General features: G+C 38.0%; 1 protein-coding gene and 1 pseudogene across 3 annotated transcripts in view; one reads left to right on the top strand and one right to left on the bottom strand.

The window, feature by feature from the left end:
* Positions 1–20829, bottom strand: part of IRAK4 (interleukin 1 receptor associated kinase 4) — a 31034-nt gene extending 10205 nt beyond the window's left edge. For 2 of the 3 annotated variants that reach the window (XM_060024611.1, XM_069541197.1), the window contains exons 1-6: positions 20755–20829; positions 13521–13690; positions 11236–11381; positions 10271–10453; positions 9621–9781; positions 8415–8479 (exon numbers count right to left, since the gene is read on the bottom strand). In XM_060024611.1, the coding sequence (XP_059880594.1) occupies positions 8415–8479; positions 9621–9781; positions 10271–10453; positions 11236–11381; positions 13521–13681 (716 nt within the window). In that variant the 5' untranslated portion in view covers positions 13682–13690; positions 20755–20829. Of the gene's footprint in view, positions 1–8414; positions 8480–9620; positions 9782–10270; positions 10454–11235; positions 11382–13520; positions 13719–20754 lie in introns of those variants that run through there. The other variant, XM_060024612.1, reaches the window with a different exon arrangement.
* A 225-nt stretch (positions 20830–21054) lies between these two features.
* LOC132434280 (pseudouridylate synthase PUS7L-like) lies at positions 21055–25083 on the top strand (annotated as a pseudogene).
* Position 25084: the final 1 nt, after the last annotated feature.

The following is a 25084-nucleotide window of genomic DNA, read 5'->3' as shown; positions in this document are numbered from 1 at the left end:
AAGAAATAATTATATGCTATATATCACTGTAATATGATACATATGTTTCTAACATCTTTATATATGTTTATTATAACTGCTTATAATTTTCTGCAAACAGTTCTCCTTTCAGTCAATATTAATCAACATTAGAAGCAAAACTGCTTTTGATTTTATAGCAAAAGCTCAATAATTCAGATCATTGGTACTTGTAATAGTTTGGTTAAGAACTAGGCTGATGTTTACCTTTGTTTTGTATAATTTTCAATGATAGCACAAACAAGATTTCAAGAAGTGTGTTGAAACTTGTATGACAATCCTTTCAAGAATTCTTTAACACATCCAAAACACTGATTTATAGACATCTGATTTTTAATTACATCTAATTCATATATTTTTGATCTTTAATCATGTCTGATTATTTACAACCTAATTTGAGTTTCTTTATATACTTGAGAGTAATAAAACTAAATAGAGCTGAAGTATAACAAAACTGCAGGCATCTGTGACACAGCAGAAAGAAACCTGGGTTCAAAGTCCTAAGTTTAAAGTCCAGTTCTGCCACCTCCTGGAAATGTGACCTCTCACAAGTTAACAGCCTCACTGAGCCTCAGCAACTTTACCTGGTAAATGTGGATAATAATACTTATTATGTAACATGAATGCTGTGAGAATTAAATGAGCAAATATATATGAGAGCCCAGAAATATTTTATGAAGTGCAAATTAAGACAGTAAGTGCTCCATTTTCCACCAAATTGGCACATTTTAAAAATGAGTAGGGCTTTCCTGGTGGCGCAGTGGTTGAGAGTCCGCCTGCCAATGCAGGCGACACAGGTTCGTGCCTCGGTCCGGGAGGATCCCACATGCCGCGGAGCGGCTGGGCCCGTGAGCCATGGCTGCTGAGCCTGCACTTCCAGAGCCTGTGCTCCGCAACGGGAGAGGCCACAACAGTGAGAGCCCCGTGTACCGCAAAAAAAAAAAAAAAAAGAGTAGATAACATTTGCTGAATTTATACTAACAAGGCACTGCGGTAAGTGATTTACCTACTTTGTTTTATTTAATCCTTACAATAATTTAATGAAGTATTTCATTATTAAAATAATTATCCCATTTTACAGATGAGAAAACTAATGAATAGACAGTTAAGAAACTTGGTTAAGTTAAGAATGAATAGACTTCGTCTTGCGAGACCACTGGAATCACAACTAACTGCTGAACAATCAATGACAGGAAGACACTGGAATGCACCAAAAAAGATACCCCATGTCCAAAGACAAAGGAGAAGCTGCAATGAGATGGTAGGAGGGGTGCAATCACAATAATATCAAATCCCATAACTGCTGGGTGGGTGACTCACAAACTGGAGAACACTTATAGCACAGATCCACCCACTGGAGTGAAGGTTCTGAGCCCCATGTCAGGTTTCCCAACCTGGGGGTCCGGCGACAGGAGGAGGAATTCCTAGAGAATCAGACTTTGAAGGCTAGCGGGATTTGACTCAGGACTTCAACAGGACTGGAGGAAACAGAGACTCCACTCTTGGAGGGCACACAAAAAGTAGTGTGTGCATCAGAACCCAGGGGGAAGGAGCAGTGACCCCATAGGAGGCTGAACAAGACCTACCTGCTAGTGTTGGAGGGTCTCCTGCAGAGGCAGGGGGTGACTGTGGCTCACCATGAGGACAAGGACACTGGCAGCAGGAGTTCTGGGAAGTACTCCTTGACGTGAGCCCTCCCAGAGTCTGCCATTAGCCCCACCAAAGAGCTGGGTAGGCTCTAGTGCTGGGTCGCTGCAGGCCAAACAACCAACAGGGAGGGAATCCAGCCCCACACATCAGCAGACAAGCGGATTAAAGTTTTACTGAGCTCTGCCCACCACCAGTCCCTCCCATCAGGAAGCTTGCACAAGCCTCTTAGATAGCTTCATCCACCAGAGGGCAGACAGCAGAAGCAAGAACTACAATTTCGCAGCCTGTGGAAGGAAAACCACATTCACAGAAAGACAGACAAAATCAAAAGGCAGAGGACTTTGTACCAGATGAAGGAACAAGATAAAACCCCAGAAAAACAACTAAATGAAGTGGAGATAGGCAACCGTCCAGAAAAAAAGTTCAGAATAATGATAGTGAAGATGATCCAGGACCTTGGAAAAAGAATGGAGGCAAAGATCGAGAAGATGCAAGAAATGTTTAACAAACACCTAGAAAAATTAAAGAACAAACACCTAGAAGAATTAAAGAACAAACAAACAGAGATGAACAATACAATAACTGAAATGAAAACTACACTTGAAGGAATCAATAGCAGAATAACTGAGGCAGAAGAATGGATAAGTGACCTGGAAGACAGAATGGTGGAATTCACTGCCGCAGAACAGAATAAAGAAAAAAGAATGAAAAGAAATGAAGACAGCTAAGAGACCTCTGGAACAATATTAAATGCAACAACATTCGCATTATAGGGGACCCAGAAGGAGAAGAGAGAGAGAAAGGACCCGAGAAAATATTTGAAGAGATTATAGTTGAAAACTTCCCTAACACGGGAAAGGAAATTGCCACCTAAGTCCAGGAAGCACAGACAGTCCCAGGCAGGATAAACCCAAGGAGAAACACACCGAGACATATAGTAATCAAACTGAAAAAAAGTAAAGAAAAAGAAAAATTATTCAAAGCAACAAGGGAAAAATGACAAATAACATACAAGGGAACTCCCATAAGGTTAACAGCTGACTTCTTAGCTACAAGCCAGAAGGGAGTAGCACGATATATTTAAAGTGATGAAAGGGAAGAATCTACAACCAAGATTACTCCACCCGGCAAGGATCTCATTCAGATTCAATGGAGAAATCAAAAGCTTTACAGACAAGCAAAAGCTAACAGAATTCAGCACCACCAAACCAGCTCTACAAAAAATGCTAAAGGAACTTCTCTAAGTGGGAAACACAAGAGAAGAAAAGGACCTACAAAAACAAACCATAACAGTTATGAAAACGGTAATAGGAACGTATGTGTCGATAATTACCTTAAACGTGAATGGATTAAATACTCCAACCAAAAGACACAGGCTCAAAGAATGTATACAAAAACAAGACCCATATATATGCTGTCTACGCTCTTCAGACCTAGGGACACATACAGACTGAAAGTGATGGAGGAAGATATTCTATGCAAATGGAAATCAAAAGAAAGCTGGTGTAGCAATACTCATATCAGATAAAATAGACTTTAAAATAAAGAATGTTACAAGAGACAAGGAAGGACACTACATAATGATCAAGGGATCAATCCAAGAAGAAGATATAACAATTATAAGTATATATGCATCCAACCTAGGAGCACCTCAATACAGCTGTAACAGCTATAAAAGAGGAAACTGACAGTAACACAATAATAATGGGGGACTTTAACATCTCACATACACCAATGGACAGATCATCCAGACAGAAAATTAATAAGGAAACACAAGCTTTAAATGACACAATAGAACAGATAGATTTACTTGAAATTTATAGGACATTCCATCGAAAAAGAGCAGAATATACTTTCTTCTCAAGTGCACATGGAATATTCTCCAAAATAGATCACATCTTGGGTCACAAATCAAGCCTCAGTAAATTTAAGAAAATTGAAATGATATCAAGCATCTTTTCTGACCACAATGTTATTAGATTAGAAATCAATTACAGGGAAAAAATGTAAAAAACAAACATATGGAAGCTAAACAATACGTTACTAAATAACCAAGAGATCACTGAAGAAATCAACATGGAAATCAAAACATACCTAGAGACAAATTACAAGGAAAACACGATGATCCAAAACCTATGGGATGCAGCAAAAGCAGTTCTAAGAAAGAAGTTTATAGCAATACAAGCCTACCTCAAGAAGCAAGAAAAATCTCAAATAAACAGTCTAACCTTACACCTAAAGGAACTAGAGAAAGAAGAACAAGCAAAACCCAAAGTTAGTAAAAGGAAAGAAATCATAAAGATCAGAGCAGAAATAAATGAAATAGAAACAAAGAAAACCACAGCAAAGATCAATGAAACTAAAAACTGATTCTTTGAGAAGATAAACAAAATGGATAAACCTTTAGCCAGACTGATCAAGAAAAAGAGGGAGAGGACTCAAATCAATAAAATTAGAAATGAAAAAGGAGAAGTTGCAAAGAACACCGCTTAAATACAAAGCATCATAAGAGACTACTAGAAGCAACTCTATGCCAATAAAATGGACAACCTGGAAGAAATGGACAAATTCTTAGAAACGTATAACCTTCCAAGACTGAACCAGGAGGAAACAGAAAATATGAACAGACCAATCACAAGTAATGAAATTAAAACTGTAATTAAAAATCTTCCAACAAACAAAAGTCCAGGACCAGATGGCTTCACAGGTGAATGCTATCAAACATTCAAAGAAGAGCTAACACCCATCCTTCTCAAATTCTTCCAAAAAATTTCAGAGGAAGGAACACTGCCAAACTCATTCTATGAGGCCACCATCACCCTGATACCAAAACCAGACAAAGATACTACAAAAAAAGAAAATTACAGACCAATATCACTGATGAATATAGATGCAAAAATCCTCAACAAAATACTAGCAAATAGAATCCAACAACACATTAAAAGGATCATACACCATGATCAAGTGGGATTTATCCCAGGGATGAAAGGATTCTTCAATATATTCAAATCAATGAATGTGATACACCATATTAACTAATTGAAGAAGAAAAACCATACGATCTCTCAATAGATGCAGAAAAAGCTTCTGAAAAAATTCAACACCCATTTATGATAAAAACTCTCCAGAAAGTGTGCATAGAGGGAACCTACCACAACATAATAAAGGCCGTATATGACAAACCCACAGCAAACATCATTCTCAATGGTGAAAAACTGAAAGCATTTCCTCTAAGATCAGGAACAAGACAAGGACGTCTACTCTCGGCACTACTATTCAACATAGTTTTGGAAGTCCTAGCCATGGCAATCAGAGAAGAAAAAGAAGTAAATGGAATACAAATTGGAAAAGAAGAAGTAAAACTGTCACTGTTTGCAGATGACATGATACTATACATAGAGAATCCTAAAGATGCCACCAGAAAACTACTAGAGCTAATCAATGAATTTGGTAAAGTTGCAGGATACACAATTAATGCACAGTAATCTCTTGCTTTCCTATACACTCACAACAAAAGATCAGAAAAAGAAATTAAGGAAACATTCCCAGTTACCACTGCAACAGAATAAAATACCTAGAAATAAACCTACCTAGGGAGACAAAAGACCTGTATGCAGAAAACTATAAGACTCTGATGAAAGAAATCAAGGATGACACAAACAGATGGAGAGATATACCATGTTCTTGGACTGGAAGAATCAATATTGCGAAGATGAGTATACTACCCAAAGCAATTTACAGATTCAATACAATCCCTATCAAATTACCAGTGGCATTTTTTACATAACTAGAACAAAATATTTAAAATTTGTATGGAGACACAAAGGACCCTGAATAGCCAAAGCAGTCTTGAGGGAAAAAAAGGGAATCAGACCCCCTGACTTCAGACTATACTACAAAGCTACAGTAATCAATACAATATGGTACTGGCACAAAAACAGAAATATAGATCAATCATACAGGATAGAAAGCCCAGAGATAAACCCACGTACCTATGGTCACATACTCTACGACAAAGGAGGCAACAATATACAATGGAGAAAAGACAGTCTCTTCAATAAGTGGTGCTGGGAAAACTGGGCAGCTACGTGTAAAAGAATGAAATTAGAACACTCCCTAACACCATACACAAAAATAAACTCAAAATGGATCCGAGACCTAAATGTAAGACCGGACATTATAAAACTCTTGGAGGAAAACATAGGAAGGACACTCTGACATAAATCACAGCAAGATCTTTTTTGACCCACCTCCTAGAGTAATGGAAATTAAAACAAAAATAAACAAATGGGACCTAATGAAACTTAAAAGCTTTTGCAAAGCAAAGGAAACTACAAACAACACGAAAAGACAACCCCCAGAATGGGAGCAAATATTTGCAAATGAATCAACCGACAAAGAATTAATCTCCAAAATATATAAACAGCTCATGCAGCTCAATATTAAAAAAACAAACAACGTAAGCCAAAAATGGGCAGAAGACATTCTCCCATTTCTCTTTGGAGAAAGAGACAGTTCTCCAAAGAAGACATACAGATGGCCAAGCAGCACATGAAAAGCTGCTCAACATCACTAATTATTAGAGAAATGCAAATCAAAACTACAATGAGGTATCACCTCACACCAGTTAGAATGGGCAACATCAGAAAATCTACAAACAACAAATGCTGGAGAGGGTGTGGAGAAAAGGGAACCCTCTTGCACTGTTGGTGGGAATGTAAATTGATACAGCCACTATGGAGAACAGTATGGAGGTTCCTTAAAAAAACTAAAAATAGAATTATCATATGACACAGCAATCCCACTACTGGGCATATACCTAGAGAAAACCATAATTCAAAAAGAAACATGCACCCCAATGTTCATTGCAGCACTATTTACAATAGCCAGGTCATGGAAGCAACCTAAATGCCCATTGACAGATGAATGGATAAAGAAGATGTGGTACATATATACAATGGAATATTACTCAGCCATAAAAAGGAAGAGATGTGGATGTAGAGATGTGAGATGGATCTAGAGACTGTCATACAGATTGAAGTAAGTCAGAAATTGAAGAACAAATATCGTATATTAACGCATATATGTGGATCCTAGAAAAATGGTACAGATGAACCGGTTTGCAGGACAGAAATAGAGATACAGATGTAGAGAACAAACGTATGGACACCAAGGAGGGGAAAGTGGAGGAGGGTGGGTAGTGGTGGTGGGATGAATTGGGAGATTCGGATTGACATATATACACTAATATGCATAAAATAGATAACTAATAAGAACTTGCTGTATAAAAAAATAAATAAAATTAAATTAAAAAGAAAAGAATGAATAGAGAGGTAAGAAACTTGGCCAAGGTTATTCTGCTAGCAAGGTCCAGAGATTGGTACTTATCAAAAAATAGCAGTAATATTTAATGGTGGTGAGGTAGCAGTGAAGTCTGAAATTGTAATAAATTGGTGGTAGAAGTATAAATTATAACTTATCTACAAAGCCATTTGGACAAATACTTAGAAAGTCTTTAAAAAGTTCTTCTTCTAGGACTGTCTCCAGATGAAATAAGCAGATTTGTATTTAAAGGTTTATGTACAAAGAGATTTAAAGGAGCTTTAATAGGTTATATTGAAAATTAGAAACAAACCTAGAAGGGTAATGTTAAATAAAATATAATCCTTATATATGCTAGAATGTTATACAATAATTTTAAATGTCTTAAAATTATTTGTAATGACATGGGAAAAACGCTACACACTCATCATGAAGCAAGTACATCACAATACTAGCAGTGGTTATCTCTGAGTGATATATTTAAGAGATGACTTTTATTATTTAAAAATATTTTCCTGATTATCCATTTTGAACAAGTTACTTTCAGGAGGGGTTAGGGGTATGAAGAACAAATCCTGAACAGAAGGCTTTTTAGTTTTTTCAGTGTGCATTATTTTTACTGTGAATGAATTAATTCCAATCTATTCTTTCTTTCTTGAAGTTAAGCAACTAGAATTGGTGATTTATAGCAATGGGTCTAATGAGAATAAATTGGTAAATCCCATTAAGGTTTTATATCAAAAGCTCAAGTTCTGGAGTCAGACAGATCCGGATTTGAAATCCACATATTTATTGTTTATGTGGCCTTGAGCAAAGTTTTTAATGTTTCTAAATCTCAGTGGAAAAAAGTGTGTGGGTGTGGGGGGTGTTATAACAATTGTTAATACATTGCAGTTTCTGGTCTATTGTACACACTCAAGTATCAATCACTATAATTATTGAATAAATTTCCTAATTTATTTCTCCTTCTCTTCCTGATAATGTCCAACAATTTTCAAACATACTGAGTCAATGCCTTCTAAACATTCTTACATGTAACACTTCCCTGGCTTATGGTGTTAACTTATATCAAAGGGACTATTTGTCATATATATATATATTTACACATATATGCACATACATATTATATCTACAATTTATCTCTTGTGAACTTTGGGAGCAGAAAACACAATAATGGAAGTTAGCTGAAATTCCGTGTAATTTTCCCATGATTTAGAATAACGACTGCTGTTTAATCTACACACATACGAAAGAGTATATGCAGTCACAGAATTGTAGAGTCAAAGTTCTTTCAAGTTCTCTAAACTATTTTAATTTACATATTTGAAAATATCACTAGTTCATGGCACACTCTAGGTAAGAAACAGGTCCCTTACTCCTTGTCCTGCTTTTTTCCACAGTACCACACTGCCAGATTAACTTACTTTGCCATTACTTTTATTTCTTGATCAAACTGTTGTTTCAGTTCTTCAGTACTAATGTCAACCATCTGAAAAAATAAAATAATATACAGTATAATACAATACAATAACCCCAAGTCTCCTAAAGCTAAAAGGGGCACACGAGATCGTCTGGCTGATTCTGCTTTCTTTAAAATAGTAAGGCATCATTCTCCCCATTTTATAGAACAACTGAGAACTAGAAATATTATCAATTTGCTCAAGGTCTCATGGCTGGTGAGTGGAAGGAGGAAAACCTTATAAACCATGTAACTACATAAACCTCACTGAGTCATTGTGGGAACAAAATGAAATAATATGAGACTTCACTGCATAAACATTCTGGAAAAAAAATTAAATGTAATAGAAAACATAAGCAAATTTGAAGGCAAAAAGAAAAACAAGACCTGCAAAAGTATTTGCAACATATATGACAAAGGGTGACTATTGTAAAAATATGTATTGTATTGGTATTTTTAGAATATAATAATAGATTTAAAATATAACAAATCAATAAGTAAATGGTAAACACTCTAATAGAAATGGGAAAAAAGGACATAGGTAAGAATTAGGAAAAGGTTTTCTTATTGTATATTTTCTTTTTTTTTTTTTGCGGTACGCGGGCCTCTCACTGTTGTGGCCTCTCCCTCTGCGGAGCACAGGCTCCGGACATGCAGGCTCAGTGGCCGTGGCTCACAGGCCCAGCCGCTCTGCAGCATGTGGGATCTTCCCGGACCGGGGCATGAACCCGTGTCCCCTGTAAAGGCAGGTGGACTCTCAACCACTGCGCCACCAGGGAAGCCCATTGTATATTTTCTAAACTTTATTTTTAAATGAGAAAAGTAATACAAGGAAGCTATTTTTACAAAATTTTTTGAGAATCTTACCATTTTAATATTGATCATGCATGAAGCACTGTGTAGAGTTCAGCTTCTCTATTTTGTGAATCTCCCCAAATTATATGTAATTATGTAATTAATTATATGTATAACTACATTTTTTATAGGGACAGAGTCCGTAGCTTTCAACAAATTTTTAAATGTTAAGAACTGCCAGCTTAGAATGATGTTTATTTAAAGAAAATACACACTGAAATCATATATTTCCTAAAGATTAATTTAAAATTTATTATATAACACACTAAGAAGCAACTCTTCTCTAATTCTTTGTCTTCCTGAAAGTATAACTTACTGCTGCAAGCTTCTTCACTGCTACAGTCCTGTTGTTCACATAGCCTTTATACACAACTCCAAATCCTCCCTCTCCCATCTTGTTACCACCGACAGAAAGGGGTCGTTCATCAAAGTTATTTGTGACATCCTTCAATTCATAATATGAAAAACTGTGAAAACCTATAATGTCAATAGAATAAGAAAAAAAGGGCTTCAGTAAAAAAGAAACTGGTTTTAATAACTTCAGTATTTTCTCAATTTGGATATTTCATACATATGCAAATATTTACAATTTTGTATTAGGTACAGTGGAAGAGAGTAAAACCATTTTTAAAATACAAATTTTAAGGTTTACCTTGAGAATTCTGTTTGGTGGTCCTCCACTTAAAACTCTAGTCACTTATTTTCTTTATAAAATGACCCTTTTAAGTTATGTAAATATTCACTTTTTTTTTTCATAGCTTCTGTGGTTGTTCATATATCCTATTGCCTCTACTCACTTATAACACTGACTAATACAATGAAGATGGCGCTTAATAAATCAGGGGAAAAAAACAACCACAAAAGAGCTATTACCAGAGTGCACAAACAAAAGGAGAGATTGATTTTAAAGCAGTGATGGTCTTAATAACAAACCCACTAGTGTAAAGCACTGCAAATGTTACTTACGTGTATCAGTAACTTCTAAACTTCTATTTTCTGGACACGAGGAGTCAGGTGGCGTATAGTTTTGTTCAGTATTCTCATCAGATATCACAGGTGTCCTGTCTTTGCCATAGAGGGGCATATGTTTCTGCTGAACTGTTACAGTAACTTTAGAAGGCAGTGTATTAATAGTTTTGGGAACAGCATCTAACAAATGAAATAAGATACAAGTTGTCATTCCATTAGAAAAAGTGTTTGTGAAAAAGGTAAATTAGGAACTTGGTTCACTTAACATCATTCCAGTTTCTACACATTAGCCCCACATTTTCACAGCACTACACAAGAAGCTACCTAGTAAGAATTTGTAAATTTTGATAAGGATGGGTAAGGCAGTGTTTCCAAAAAGTGGTTCATAAGCCACTTGCAACAGAAGGACTGAAGTAGTTGTTTAAAAACTTAGATCTTGAACCTAATTCAAGAATTCTGATAATGAGGTCTAGAGTACAGCCTGGGAAGCTACATGTTTAACAAGAACTCCAGGGATTCTTATGCCCTCTGAAGGGTGAGTACCACTGGTGTACATGGCATCAAAGGGAGAAAAAGTAGCTTATAAGGAAGGCAACTAGACACCAGCCCACTGGAACACAATGTAAGGAATTCATGATCACAGAGTCCCATCAGAGTGGAAGTTGAGGGTGAAAAAAAGCAAGAGTTTTTTTCTCATCATTCTAAACTTCTTACTGGCACAAAACCACCTGACTTTAATGGTGGGATGAGACTCAATCCTGAAGCCTCCATTTCCTTAGCAGCAAGTCTGCAGTGTCTGGCGTGCTTGCTAAAGAGTTGGGGAGAGTTGAAAGGATGAAAAGGAGTCTTAAATGTAAGGCTCATCTACTATGAGAAAAAAGTAAGAGTCAGAAGAAATGTTCCTATTTCTGCTACTTGTCTTTCCACCCTAATTATTGATACCCTAGACATGCTCAGTTTACCTGGTAGCAAAAGACTTGCAGGGGCAAAAAACTCATTTTGGACCAAAAGATCCACGAGATCACCAACTGTGCAATTTGTGGTGCCCCAGTCAAACAGTAATTCACAAGTGGGACTTTTTCCAGTTTGAAGTAATGCTTCAAATCTCCTTAAAGTAAGTCAAAGAGAAACAAGATTAGTAATGTAAACAGAGTTAACATGTAAATAGGAATTATTCCCCCCAGCAGCACCCCCCCGCCCCGTCTAGTCCCGAGCACTTCCTACAATACAGCAAGAGAATCAGCAAGGATTACAGAGAACAGGAAAGATAGGCAGAAGGAAAAAAGATGCTGAAGAGGATGATAAGTTGACAGACACTGTGTACTTACAGTGGGCTACAGGGTGCACACACATGGACCCATTTAACTCTCGAAAACACTATGAATATCATACTAATTTACCAAACAGCAAGCGTGAGAGGTAAAGTAAGCAGCCTACAGCCACACTGTCCATAAACTGTATACAAATTGAGATTCAAATTCAGATCTCACTTGACAGAAGGGTATACTCTCAACTTACTAAGCTATATTACTTCCCTACATGACATACTCACTCTGTTAGCCATATGATTTTTAATAAACCAGCCTGCTTAAAGAAATAGAATATACACAAACTTGGAGAATTATCCCAAGTTAAGAAATAGTTTTATTTCTATAGTTAAGAAATATAGTTCTTAACTATATTTCAGTTAAATTGAGGGAAAAACACAGAGCAGTTTTTCATTCAAAATTTCTTTAATAACTAGTTTTGAAAGTAACATTTAAAAACTTGAACAACTTGGCTTTTCCTGAAATTTTTTTATTTCAAAAAATTTCAAACCTACAGAAAAGTTGAAAGAATAATACCACGAACAGCCATCTGCTCTTCATCTAGATTCACCAAATGACCAATGGATAACATTTTGCCATGTTTGTGCTCTCACCCTCTCCATCTCTGTGTCTGTGTGCTCACTTTACAGAGTGTAGGTCAGATGCCTTGTAGAATTCACACAGTCTAGATTTGTCTGACTACTCTCTCACGATTAAATTCAGGTGAAAACATGTTGGTAAGAACAGTACAGAGATGACAATGTGTCCTTTGCACTGCATCACATCTGGAGGCACATAATTGCAGTTTGTACCATTACTGACGACACCAGTTTGATTACCTGGTTAAGGAGGGGTACTTCAGATTTTTTCTCTATAAAACTACCTTTCCCCTTTGCAATTCATAAATAACCTGTGGATAGCACTTTGAAATCGTGTGCGTATCTTGTTCACTAACAGCCTTTCACCTTGTGATTTTAGCACTCGCTGACGAGCCCTCCGTAATCAATTACTCACTGGTAGTTGTAAATTGGTAACTTTTTAGTTCTATCATTCTTTCAATAATTATGTGCTGCCATTATTCTGTAAAGAAGAGTCTTTTCTCCTCACTACCACTCCCTCGACTATGCTCTCAAAGTGTTAGATAGTTAATATCAACAAATTGTCTATAAAAATGGTTTTCAAGGTTTAAACTTAAGTTTCTTCCAAGTAATTTAAGATGCTCATCCTTCATATGAGAAAACGTTTCCTGAAAGGACTAGTATGGGAGCTAAGGCTTCAGGTTTTTTTCAGGTTAATGCTGAAAATCACAAATAAATTTCTTTTCCCCTTGCTTCCAAAGACAGATTTTGACATAGGTTTGGGCTGAAATAACTGGCAAAAATAACATGTGTACTTATATCTTACCCTTAATCAAGCAGAGACAAATAGAAAGATGGAAATTATCTGAAGGTAGTGTTGAAAAATCCTGGCTAAGAACTAAGAAGTCTATTCATAGATGTGTACATGTACAAGCAACTTTAAAATGTCACATTTGAAGAATTCCTAAAATATACTGTTAAAGCGAATTAGAGACTCACACACTTTTAGGCTCCAGAATTTTACTACAGATTCTTAAAATATTCTTATGTTACTTCACTCTGGAAATGACAGGTATGAGGCAGAGTGAACTAGGCTCAGCTTGCCAAACAGAAATTTAGAGTAAAAGTTGGAATCTTGATTTTAACCTCAAAAACTTATTTGCAATATCACAATATTGACCTAGCTGATATACTGGAGAATGAAGCAAAAATTGCAAAAAAAAAAAAGGGGGTGTGTATGATTTATTACCATTATCTCCCCTAGAGAGAGGTTTATTTTCTGAACTGCAGCAGTAGACAGTATTTGTACCTATTAATCATTCTAGATTGTGATGTAAGAATTTAAAAAGAATTTTACGTTACCTTATGTGAAACTGATTGTATCTATCATCACCAGATGGTTTTTTAATAGCAACTGCTAACTTCTTCCATCCTTCTTGAGGATCAATAAAATCTGACAGCTTTCTAATTAGTCCAAGATTGAGGCAGCGCACATATGTTGATGCTGTTATGGGTTTGTTCATCTTTTATTCCTAAAATACAGAAAATTCTCATTAAAATTTTACAGTAGCTTTAGCGATGACATCTGTAAGCTTATACATCACACTTTGCTCTAACTTATTAAATGTTGGGAACTCATTACACCATAATAAACGAACACTCCGAAGCCAGGTAGTTGCTATTTTCATCTTTCTCCATCTCTAAATATCAATAAAAAAATTACAGGATTATTTTTGTTCCGGCACTAACATTTTCCAAGTGAAATTTACACAAGGGAGCAAAAAGTTTACTTTTTCAGAAAAATTTATGTAAACATATTCAGGAATCAAATCTATTAAGAAAAAAGTTTTCAATTTAAAATATTTTTCTCAGTCCGTATTTATTTACTATTAAACATTTATACAACACTCTTTGGTGGAAGTAAAAACAAGTGTCTTGAAATAATTTGTACAGCATTAAAAGATATGGTCTATCCACTGACTTTTTACATAACATGTTCTTCCTTGGTGCAGCCACGATTTCTGAATCCATCAGATCTGCCTGATGACAATTCATTCCCTACTAAGGCAAACCCTGTGGTTTACCACCTAACTACTCTCTAGACAGAACTTTTATTTCCTCAGTCCCCCTTTTCTTCTGCTACTCCACCCTGGAGAGCTGTAGCCGGGGATAAATCTCACAGTTTTACTTGTACACCAGCACTGCTGAATACAGCTGTGGAGAACCAGGTAACTGAGCAGACTGGTATAAGTACAAATTTAGGGGACCCTTTTCCATCGGGCCTTCAACACTGCTGTTAGTCCTTTCACTTGTCTTTGCTCATCCTCCCTGGTGACTATTTCACACCTTTAGCTCTGTCCATGTGGTTTTATTTGATCTCCATCTCCCTCATTCTCAGCAGGTGGTCACCTTTCCTTCTAATTAATCAAAACAAACAGATTTAGATATTCTTCTGTCAATTACTCTCCTGCTCCCCTACATATCTTTATTTTTAAAGTGTAATATAATTAATTTTTGGAATAAAGAATAGATTCCTGTGGTATGAAATTCAGACGTTACAGAAGAGGAAGAAGCAAAAAGTCTCCCTGTGTCTTCTGCCTCTTGTATTAGCATTCTCTTCTCTTTGGCCTTCTTTGACCACAGCTAGGTAGGTCCATCTACTCTCAACTTAATTACCTTTCATCACTGCACAATGTATTTGTAATCATATATTTATTTGTTTAGTTGTTTACTAATGGTCTACTCCATTAGACTACAAGCTCCATGAATTCAGGGTCTATGCTCATTTTATTCACTAATATGTAACTAATTACTAGCGCTTTGTAGATATTGGTGTTGTTAAGGGTTAGGAATGAATGAATTTCTTGCCCAGGACCATGCTAGGTGGTTTATATATTTCACTTAATCCTCACAGTGACTAAGGCCGTTTTATCATCTCTATTTCACAAAGGTCGTAAGTGAAAGAGCTAGGTCTTGAACCATATCTGACTCCAAAATTCATGCCATATGTCCCTGTTTCTCTAACTCAATGCATTGTTCATGTCATTCTCTTTTCTAGAAAGACCAGTCCTTTCATTCATTCATAAACTCAATAAACATATATGTCAGGCTTTGTGCTAAGTGATGGGAGCTACAAAGAAGAGAAAAGTCTTTGTTTTCAAGCTTCTCAGTCTAGCAGGGGGTGCTAACAATTACAATGAGAATAAATGTTACAAGAAGTGTGAGCAGAGTGTTACTGGGGCCCAGAGAAGAGGCATCAAGGGAGGCAGTCTGAAGGAGGTATGCCAAGACAGATTTGGGGGGTGAGAGGTTGGAAGGATGAGTGAAAAGCAATGGGGATAAACCCAAAAGGAAATTCCAGGCAGCAGGAATAGCATGGGAGAGCATGGGTTAGGCAAGCAGTTTGTTAGGGCTGGACCACAGGACGCATGTCATTAAAAGATGAGATTGGAGAGGTAGGCAGGACCAAGTCATCATGTGCCTCATATTCTATGACAAGGGGTTTAAACTTTATACTAAAAGTTACAGGGGAGCCAATGCAGGATTTTAAGGAAAAGTGGTATGTGATCTTATGTGGTTAAGTGGATTCCTCTGGATGAAACACTGAAGGAATGTATATTAAGGCAAAGAGAACAGTTTGAAAATTTTGCAATAATCTAGAAATGAAGGCCTGAAGAAAGAAGTATACGGTTGGGTAATGGGGAAGAAAAACCTCCAAAGGTGTAGGAGGCCAAATCAAAGTAATTTCAGGATATTAGAGGGAAAGGAGACTGAGGGAAACAAAGAAGCTGATTCCTGGCTCTTTCAGCTTGGGTAATTATGTAGATGATAGAGGAAATAATGTGTTCAGTCCTGGTCATGTTAAATGTGAAATATCTACCTCTGGCACCACCTAGGGGAGTTGGCACTAAGTAGCTCAATATATGGTCTGGAGCTTAGGAGACAGGTTCAGGAATACTCATATATTCATACATGAATAGTTGGTTGAAACAACAAGAAATATAAGCCTGTCTATTAGGAGTATATAGAATGTGAAGGAACGAAGGAAAAAAAGAAACTTTTAAAAGTACTGATGCGTCATGGAGGTAAGTAGAGAACCAGGGCAGTAGAATACCAGAGATTTCTAGAATTAGCCATAGGTTGGTATAAAAGACCCAGAGAGGTCGAAAAAATACTGATGGGTAACCAGAAGGCCTTTGGGTGACTTAACTGTTTTAGTGGAGCAATGAGTACATGGTAGAAATGCATTTTCCAGGAAGCCTGGCTATGAAGGGAAGGAGAAAGGAAGAAAGGATGAAAGAAAGAAAAAAAAGAGGAAAGAAAAGGAGCAGCTCTCAAACTATGTACCCTTTACATGCTTAAAAATTGCTGTGGACTCCAAAGAGCTTTTGTTTATGTTGGTTATATTGCCAATATTTACCATGTTAGAAACTGACACTGAGAAATTGAAAAATTACTTATTCATTAATTCATTTTAAATAATAATAAATGTACTACATGTTAGCATACATAATATATTTTAATAAAAACTATATTTCCCCCCAAAATATGAGTGAAATTTTTTTATAGTTTTGCAAATCTCTTTAATTTTTAGCTTAATAGAAGACAGCTGGATTCTAATATCTGCTTCTGCATTCAGTCTGCGGCAATGTATCATTTGGGTTAATGTATATGAAGAAAGTCCAGGTTCACACAGACATACAGTTGGAAAGGGAGCAGTATTTTAACAGCCATTTCACAAAGTAGTAGTTTTCTTTGACGTTATACTAAAACTTGATAAGTGACAATTTCCTGAAAGTTAGCTGCAGTGTGGAATCTGAAACCATATCAATGAACTTTGTCACATTAAAATCCATGGCACTCTGAATGAATCTTTTATTCATACGTGATTTCGACCGTATGAACCTCTTGAAAGAGACTCAGAGACCCCAACCACCCTCTGGGAACTGCTGGTTTAAGGTTTAAGACAAAACTTGGTTGAAGATATGAAACGGATAGTAAACAGAGGTGAAGGGGTCAACCCTGAATAGAAGAAAACCTCTTCTTCTGAATCTAACAGGAGGGAAGCAGGGGTTTGGACACAGATATATTTGAAGCAAGAGGGAGAATTCCTATACAACGTTATTTTCTCTGTGAAGCAGGAGGTGAGGTCATCCAGGGCTAGGTTAAGAATCGCTCAAGCACCTTGAGGGCCACCTGGTAAATGCCTACTATTCCTTCGAGCTCAACACAAAAGGCACTACTGGCTTTTCCTGACAGTCATCTCTTTTGCTCCAAACTGTCACCTGGTTATTCTTCTATTATAACAATGATCGTATTTTATTATTTATTGGTCTGCCTTCTCTCCTAGATGGTGTGCTCTCCTGGGCAGGGACCCAACCAAATTCAGCTTCAGCAGCTACTCAGAATATTTGTGCCGAATGCCAGAAGGCTGATTTTTTAAATTAACAAATCACATCTGCCTATAGATTTTACAGTTGCTACATTCACACTACTTTTTCTTATTTACTTATATTTCTCTCCATTGTTAAGAAGTACAATGTGATTGACAAAGCTAGTAAAGGTAGAACTGCTTAGTAATCCTAAAAGCTAGAGCTAAAATACAAAGAACTGAGAATAAGAGCAGTCTATCTGAAGAAGAGGGATAAATTCTGTAACTCTCCTGCATCCAGATTTCTAACAAAGGTGATAGCGTAGGGATGCCAGAAAAGGAAGGCCTTCTAACAACTCCTCCTTGTATTAAAGTCTGGAAGTTCTAAACTTCAAAATTTAAAATGTTACTTAAAACATACATCCATCTATCACCACCAACACATATTTGGAAGAACATACACCAAAATATTAACCGTGGTTATCTCTTGATGGTGATTTTTATGGTGGTTTTGTTTTCATTTACTTTTCGGCATTTTCTGTAATGAAAATAAATGATATGTGCAGAAAAAAATTAAAAAGTGTCGCCTCTTTCAAAGTATTCAAGATTTTACTTTAGTACATTTAGGATTAATAGAAGTGGAACAGGATATATTGCTTACAAATAAATAAATATATTCATGACTATTTTCTCATACCATTAATTCTCATGGTAAAGAAAATCCATTCATATTTTCACACTAGACAACTCAGCCAAGAATACGAGGTAAGGTGATCATTGAGAAATAATACTAAAATGAGTATCTGCTTGTGGAACCCAGTGCCTTCCCACCTGCATGCACATTCTCAAACAAAGTACAGTTCAAAATAGAAATTCAAAAAATTCATATGAAATGCATTAATAAAGTTTTAAGGTTGTGCTTCACTAACAGTCTGATCAGAGGAAGAGAGTGTAGAGGGGTGGATGGAAGATGGACTTTGAGGTTGCCTGGGCCTGGGTTCTAATGTAGCTCTTCCACAAGCCAACTGTGACCAGAGTCAATAACTCAGTTTCTCTGGACTTTGGTTTCTTCATCTGAAAAACAGAGATGCTCTTACCTAAGAGTTGCTGTATAGATTTTAAATTAACAAACACCTGATTCTATCAATAATAAGTGATCAAAGAAAATGTAGCAATGACTATTGTATAGCAGAAGTTATTCTTATGTCACATTTAAAAAAAAAAGAAATGTGCAGAATTGTATTTAAGCTCAATTTTCAGAATAGCAGTGAAGGACAACTGAAAGAATGGAACTAATAGGTCTGAGAACATAGCTAAGCTTTTCATGGTGAGTGTTATTTTATCAAGCATAGTATTTTTAAAATACTTATAACCTTCCTAAAATACATCATCTACGCATGCTTTCTTAAGCAAAATATTCTAGATATTTTTGGACAACTCAATATCATCATTAAGAACAAAAGCTCATGATACCTTCTAGACCTAATTAATTATATAGGGCTGCCCTTCTTAAATAGGATATGTGCTGGTATTCCATAAATTAAACATCACATACCATTCTCAAACATTGATTTATCTCAATGGTAAGTATTTAAACATCTTGGATATATTTTTTAAAAGACAAAATATTATACATTCATCAAATATTTACTGAGTCTCTATTTTGTGCTGGATATTGATCCAGGTCCCTGGAGATAAAGCATAAGTTAAGTAAGAAAAAAAAAAACTGAATTCATGGAGCTTATATTCTAATAGAGAAAGACAGGTAATAAGCATTTGCTTTATAGTGCATTAGATGGTGTCAAGTGGAATGGAAAAAAATAAACTGAGAAAGGGTTTTAATTTTAAATAGGGTAGTCAAAGTAGCCCTCAATAAGAAGGTGCCGTTTGATTAAAGGTTTGAAGGAATGAGAAAGCTAGCCACTGGGATATCTGTGGGAAAGGTTTCTGGGCAAAAGAAATCATAAATGCAAGGGTCTGGAGTGGGTCCACTGAAAAACAGCAAGGAGACAATAAGACTGGAGAAGAGGGGGCAGGAAAGTAGAATAGATGAGAGAGGTAATGGGGCCAGGTCTCCTCGGGCCCTCATAGCCTTTGGATTGACTTTATCTTCTGAGGGAGATGAAAAGACAGTGGAGGTTTTGAGAAGAGGAGAGACACACTCTCTACTCATGTCTTAAAAGGACACCGGCGACTGCTGCTGAGAATAAAGGATATTAAAGTAAGGGCAGAGAAGCAGGAAGAGACCAATTAGTTCAGTACATCAATAATCCAGGTGGAGGTGCTGGAGGCTTGGATCGGAGAGGTAGCAAAGAAGGTAGAAGTCCTAGGATGATGGATATTTTCTGAGGTAAAGCACACAGGATCCTGTGTGCTGATGTGAAGGGTGAGAAGATGGCACCTTTACTGAGATGGAGAAGCCTGTGGCAGGAGCGAGTTTAGCCTGGAAGCTCAGGAGCTCTGTTTGGACAGGTCGGAAGCAAACTTCAAATGAATGTTTAGTGTGCAAACAGAAGAATTAAGGAAATCTGAACTTTCTGACATATCTCTTCAAGGATTACCCCCAGAAAGGGAAAGGGCAATTCTTAATATTCTCCGCTTAGGGCTCCTTGGGCAGACACGTTTTTGAGGCACTAAGAGAGCCATTTGTTCCCATTCTAAATGGCTAAAATGCTTTCTGAGGTCTGCTTTTCATCCCTTCGTTCCCTCTCTTGTTTCCAGGCTGTCTGTACACTTTTCCTATCTGATAAGTTACTGACAACCCCGCTCCACTTTCCAAGTTCCTGGAAGCCTGACAGAGAATCTTGGGGGGGCTTCGGAATGCTTTCCACGCGGCGAGCCTCTCCGCCGGGTGCTGGTCTTACTTCCTGGTTCTCAGGAAAAGATATTTCATTTCGTAAACGGGTTCTCGGAACACACCGCCCGGGAGTTGAGAAATTCCAGGCGCGGTCTGACCGAGCCACCAGGTGACGTCTCTTCTCGCCCCACGGTCCTCCACAGGTACCACTAACTTTCTGATCCCCAGGGACCCACCCACGTCTTCATCCTGGAGCAATTGCTGCCCACGCAACCTACTTCCTCTCTACCTTTTCTCACTTGGGCTGAAGATAGGCGATTTTCCTTCCGAACCGTCCCTCCACAACCCTGGGGCAGAGGGGCCGAGGCCGGGACGCGGACCTCGGACACCTTGCGGAGAAGGTGGCGCGCACGGCCGGAATCCCTTACCTGCCCAGGCGCTGGGAGCGGGGGGCGGGCGGGGCGCCGCGGGGCTGAGCCAGCGGTCGAGGAACCCGGGCCCTAGGGACGGCTGGGGCAGGCTCAACCCGTCAGGCCCCGCCCAGGCCCGCCCCGTCCCCACCCCCGTCCCGCCCTCTTCCTCTTTGTGCCTCTAGGCGGCTCCACACCGTGAGAAATTCCGGGCCTCTTTTAAGGCTCTTCTTTAAGTGGGAGCCTGGCCCTTTAAATAGTCCGTGTCGGAGGCCATTTTTAAGGCTTCCGGTCATGCGCACAGCGTAGTTCAGAGGAATGCCTTCACCTGGACGTAAGGTAGGCCGGGTTGAGTTTCTTGCGCCAAGTGGGGCTTGTGTATGGGTCGATGACAAGATAGGCATTGGGACCCTGCCCTTTCGTCCCCAAGAGGAGGGCGACCTGAGCTAGTATCGCGCCTTGGGGTAGGCGGGGCTGGGGGAGGAGAAGAAGCTGGTGGAGCTGCTGGCTGTATCCGGGGTACTTTTCAATGCGCCTGAAGGCTACGCAGCAGGGGACGTTAGTCCTGCTGGTTGGTGGCAGAAGTAGGAGTGAGTTAGGCGGAGCAACGGCAGTGGAAGGAACTGGAGGCGCTACTGGCCTTTTTTTTAACACCCTCCGAGACTCTGCCCTTAGCCAGCACTTTCCCAGCTTCGGGTCAGCCAGACTACCCCCTTTCTGCCCCGCAAGCTCTTCAACGCATCTGTTGCCTGGGAACACTGCACGTGTGTGCTTAACTCCACGTGGGTTCCTTGGCGGCCTTTCAGCACGGTTCCACTCTTACTGAGATGCTTGGTTGTAATAATTCCCTCATCATTGTATTCTCCTCAGGTTGTTCTACCTATGCCACTAGCTTAGAATGTCTTCATATCTTCTTCCTTTTACTGGGTAAAGAGTAGGTCATTTTTCTTTCCAAGACCAATCCAGCAGCTGAGCTTTTGATCACGTCTCATTGCTTTCCAACTCTTCAAACTCTTCATCAGATTCATCCTGTGCAGTGCTACCAGTCATCTTACTAAAACATCTTTTTGGATTGTGTCATTTTCCTATTCAAACACCTCCAGTGGCCATCCATTGACCACTCAGTGGATTCTAAGTCCCTGACAAGGTGTTCAGTATCTTACCTTGTTCGGCACTAATCCAGCTGTATTTTCCAGAACTGTACTAGAAAACACTTTCTCCTGCTGCTCTGTATCTGGACTCTTCAGTTTTCTCTAACACATTGCATATGTTGTTTGTGCATCACTTATGATAGGTCTTTGACTCATTTCTGCCTCCTGAACTGTTTTGAAGACTTGGCCACTTCTTGCGTATGCCTTTACTGATTATTCTAGACAAAAGTGATTTTTTCTTTCTTCCTTTTCACTCTTACAGCTCTTTATTTGTACTAGCTGTTTCGTTTATTCAACAGTCAGTATTGATTATGTGCTTGACACTGTTCTAATTGTGAGATAATCAGTGAATAAGGCTGACAAGGTTCTTGTTCTCATGGAGCAAACATTCTAGTTGGGGGAGGTATACAATAAATAGTGAAGAAAATTATTAGACAGAAATGCTATGCAGAAAATTAAATAGGATTTTGTGAAAAATAGTGGCTTGCTGGTTCCTCTGGATTATTGGTCAAGGAAGACCTCTTTGAGGATGTTATTGAGGAAGTACTGATTTAATCAACAGGAACAGTTGGCACAAAGGAACTGAAGAAGGCCAGTGAAGCTGGAGTGTAGTGGATAATGGGAAAAAGGTACAAGATAAATTTGGAGAATAGACAGAGTCCAGGATCTTAGAAGTCTTCGGAAGCCAGGGTAAGTAATTTGGATTTTATTATAAATGTGATTAGAGGGTTTAAAAAGGGGTTGTGATATGATTTAATTTACCTTTTAAATCATCATTCTGGCTACTCTGTGGAGAGCAGACTATAGTGGACTAGTAATAGAAGCAGAGATTAGAGACCTTCACAGTGTATAAGAATTTCTGGAATGGAAGTCCTAAAGTAGAGGTGACAAAAGGACAGCAGGAATAATCAGAGAGCCGGATGCTTAAAGGTGATGCAACTTTTGGTGATGAGAAGGTCAAAGCTATGACCGAGATGAAGTGGAAGTGGTGTGAGGTTGAGATTGAGGAACTGAGGGACTGCGATGTTAAATGGATGATCCATATGGATGGTCATGGAGGTCATGCTGGATAGTAGATTTTAAGCCTGGTATTAAAGTCATCAGTGAATGAAGAAGAATTGTCATGGGACCAGAGAGAGTATGGCAGCAAATAGTATAGCCTGATGGCATGAACTTCAAAGGAAATGGGATTTGGGGAGGTAGAGGAGGAAGAAATGGTTTGGAAGTAGCAGTGGCAAACATAGAAAATATTTACAACCTCCAGATCCCAAGGTGGGTATGAAAGGAAAAATAGCCTTCACATGAGAGGGCTACAGAAGAAGCAGCTTGGGGAAAATAGCCAGGTTTCATTAGGGCAAGAAACTGGGGAGACTGTGCAGGAAATAAAGGAGTGAGGGAAAATAAATATATCCTATATATTCCCTAGGAATTTAGGATATAGAGAATTTGCTGTGATTTCTACATGACATATTAGAAAGGATGGTGTGGAGGTGGTTTTCTAAATTGGTTCAGATTAGTAGAATACACTGTAGAAATGGGGTGAAGGTCCAGATGATGAATTTCCTGGAGAGTGTGGTTAACACAAAGAACGGAGTAGTACTGGTCCCCTGAGCATTTTATTTTTCCTGAATCTCCCATCTGGTAGCCATGGGTTGTGTGAAGAATGAGTGAAGTTGGCTTCAAGAAGGTTTGTAAAGGTTTTTTTCTCTCTAATGCCAGAGAGAGATGGTTGGAATTTTTCTCTGGGTCAGCCGCAAAAGTTTGTATCTGTAAAAGTTTGTATCTGGCTTTCAAGAAGGTTTAAGGTCTAGGGTTAATTTAAGCCTACCTAGAAACCTAATCACATTGCAAGTTGGTTTTAGAACTTCATTTATCTATCAATTTGGACTATTTCTTCCTGTCTTCTCCTCATCCCTTCTTCCATCCCTATCTCTTCATATATAAATATCTAGCTACAGATTCTCTGGAATTAGCTGGAAATTTTAGTTTTCAAGGATGGAGTTCAGACAAATCATTGTAAACAGGCGTATGTTCTAGTCTCTTCTTTGTAAGCCTACAGATGGTATTTTAAAAGTGAACTTGAAACTTAACCCATTTTAATCCTGGAATTTTAATAGATGGAAGCCTGGAGTGGGTGAAGAGTCAAGGTGCAAATCACCAGATATCTCGGTATAAGAGAGTCAAAATACACATGATATATAGAAATAAATTAGATTAGTAATGTCTTTTAAGGGGACTCAGGATTGGAAGGGAGAAGGAGAAGGAGAATTAAATAAATCTTTCAAACCTATTTCTTTTTTTGTTATCCAGAATTTTTCTTTCTGGTAGTTGACCACCTCTCTGTTTCTTTATAGGCATTGTTATTTGAGAATGGAAGAGGATACAGATTTTAGAATCAGGTTTAGTTCTCTGTGTTTCATTACAGATCACGTGGGATTTCATGGCACCATAAAAAGCTCACCAAGTGACTTTGTTGTTATTGAGATTGATGAACAGGGACAGTTAGTTAATAAAGCCAGTGATGAACCTATTCACAAGGTTAATAAAATACTACCTGGGCCAAATAATTTGGCCAAAAAAAACAAACCTAGATCCTCAAAATTTATCCTTTGAAGAGAGAAGCAATCAAGAAGTCAATACTTTGGCTGGGTGCTCTGGTGATGACCAGAATTATGAGCCTGGTTCAGAAAAGGAAGATACTATCGAAGATGGAACTTCCAAAGGTGAAGAAGAAAACATTGATGTGTTAGGATCCTTGTTAGATGAAAAAACTAATGAATTACTGAATCGGTTTGCCTGCTGATGTAAAAGAGAAGTGGAATTCTAAAACTGAACTAATTGGACCATCTTCTGAATTCTCATTAGGCAGAATCCTTGACAAAAACCAGAGGGCTATTTTTGCATAGTGCTATTAGGCAGAAATTTCCTTTTTTAATAACTGTAGGAAAAAACAGTGAAATTGTTGTAAAACCAAATCTTGAGTATAAAGAACTCTGTCACTTGGTATCTGAAGAAGAAGCATTTGACTTTTTTAAATATTTGGATGCAAAGAAAGAAAATTCCAAATTTACCTTTAAACCTGATATAAACAAAGATCACCGAAAGGGCTGTCCACCATTTTATCAACAAAAAGTTTGGAAATCTTGTGGAAACCAAATCTTTTCCTGAACCGAATTATAGTGCTGATAATCCAAAGG

This window comes from Delphinus delphis, chromosome 11 (genome assembly GCF_949987515.2).
Source record: "Delphinus delphis chromosome 11, mDelDel1.2, whole genome shotgun sequence".
In the NCBI taxonomy this organism is placed as follows: Eukaryota; Metazoa; Chordata; class Mammalia; order Artiodactyla; family Delphinidae; genus Delphinus; species Delphinus delphis.
The sequence above is the reverse complement of the archived record's forward strand: the minus strand, read 5'-3'. Positions and strand labels throughout refer to the sequence as shown.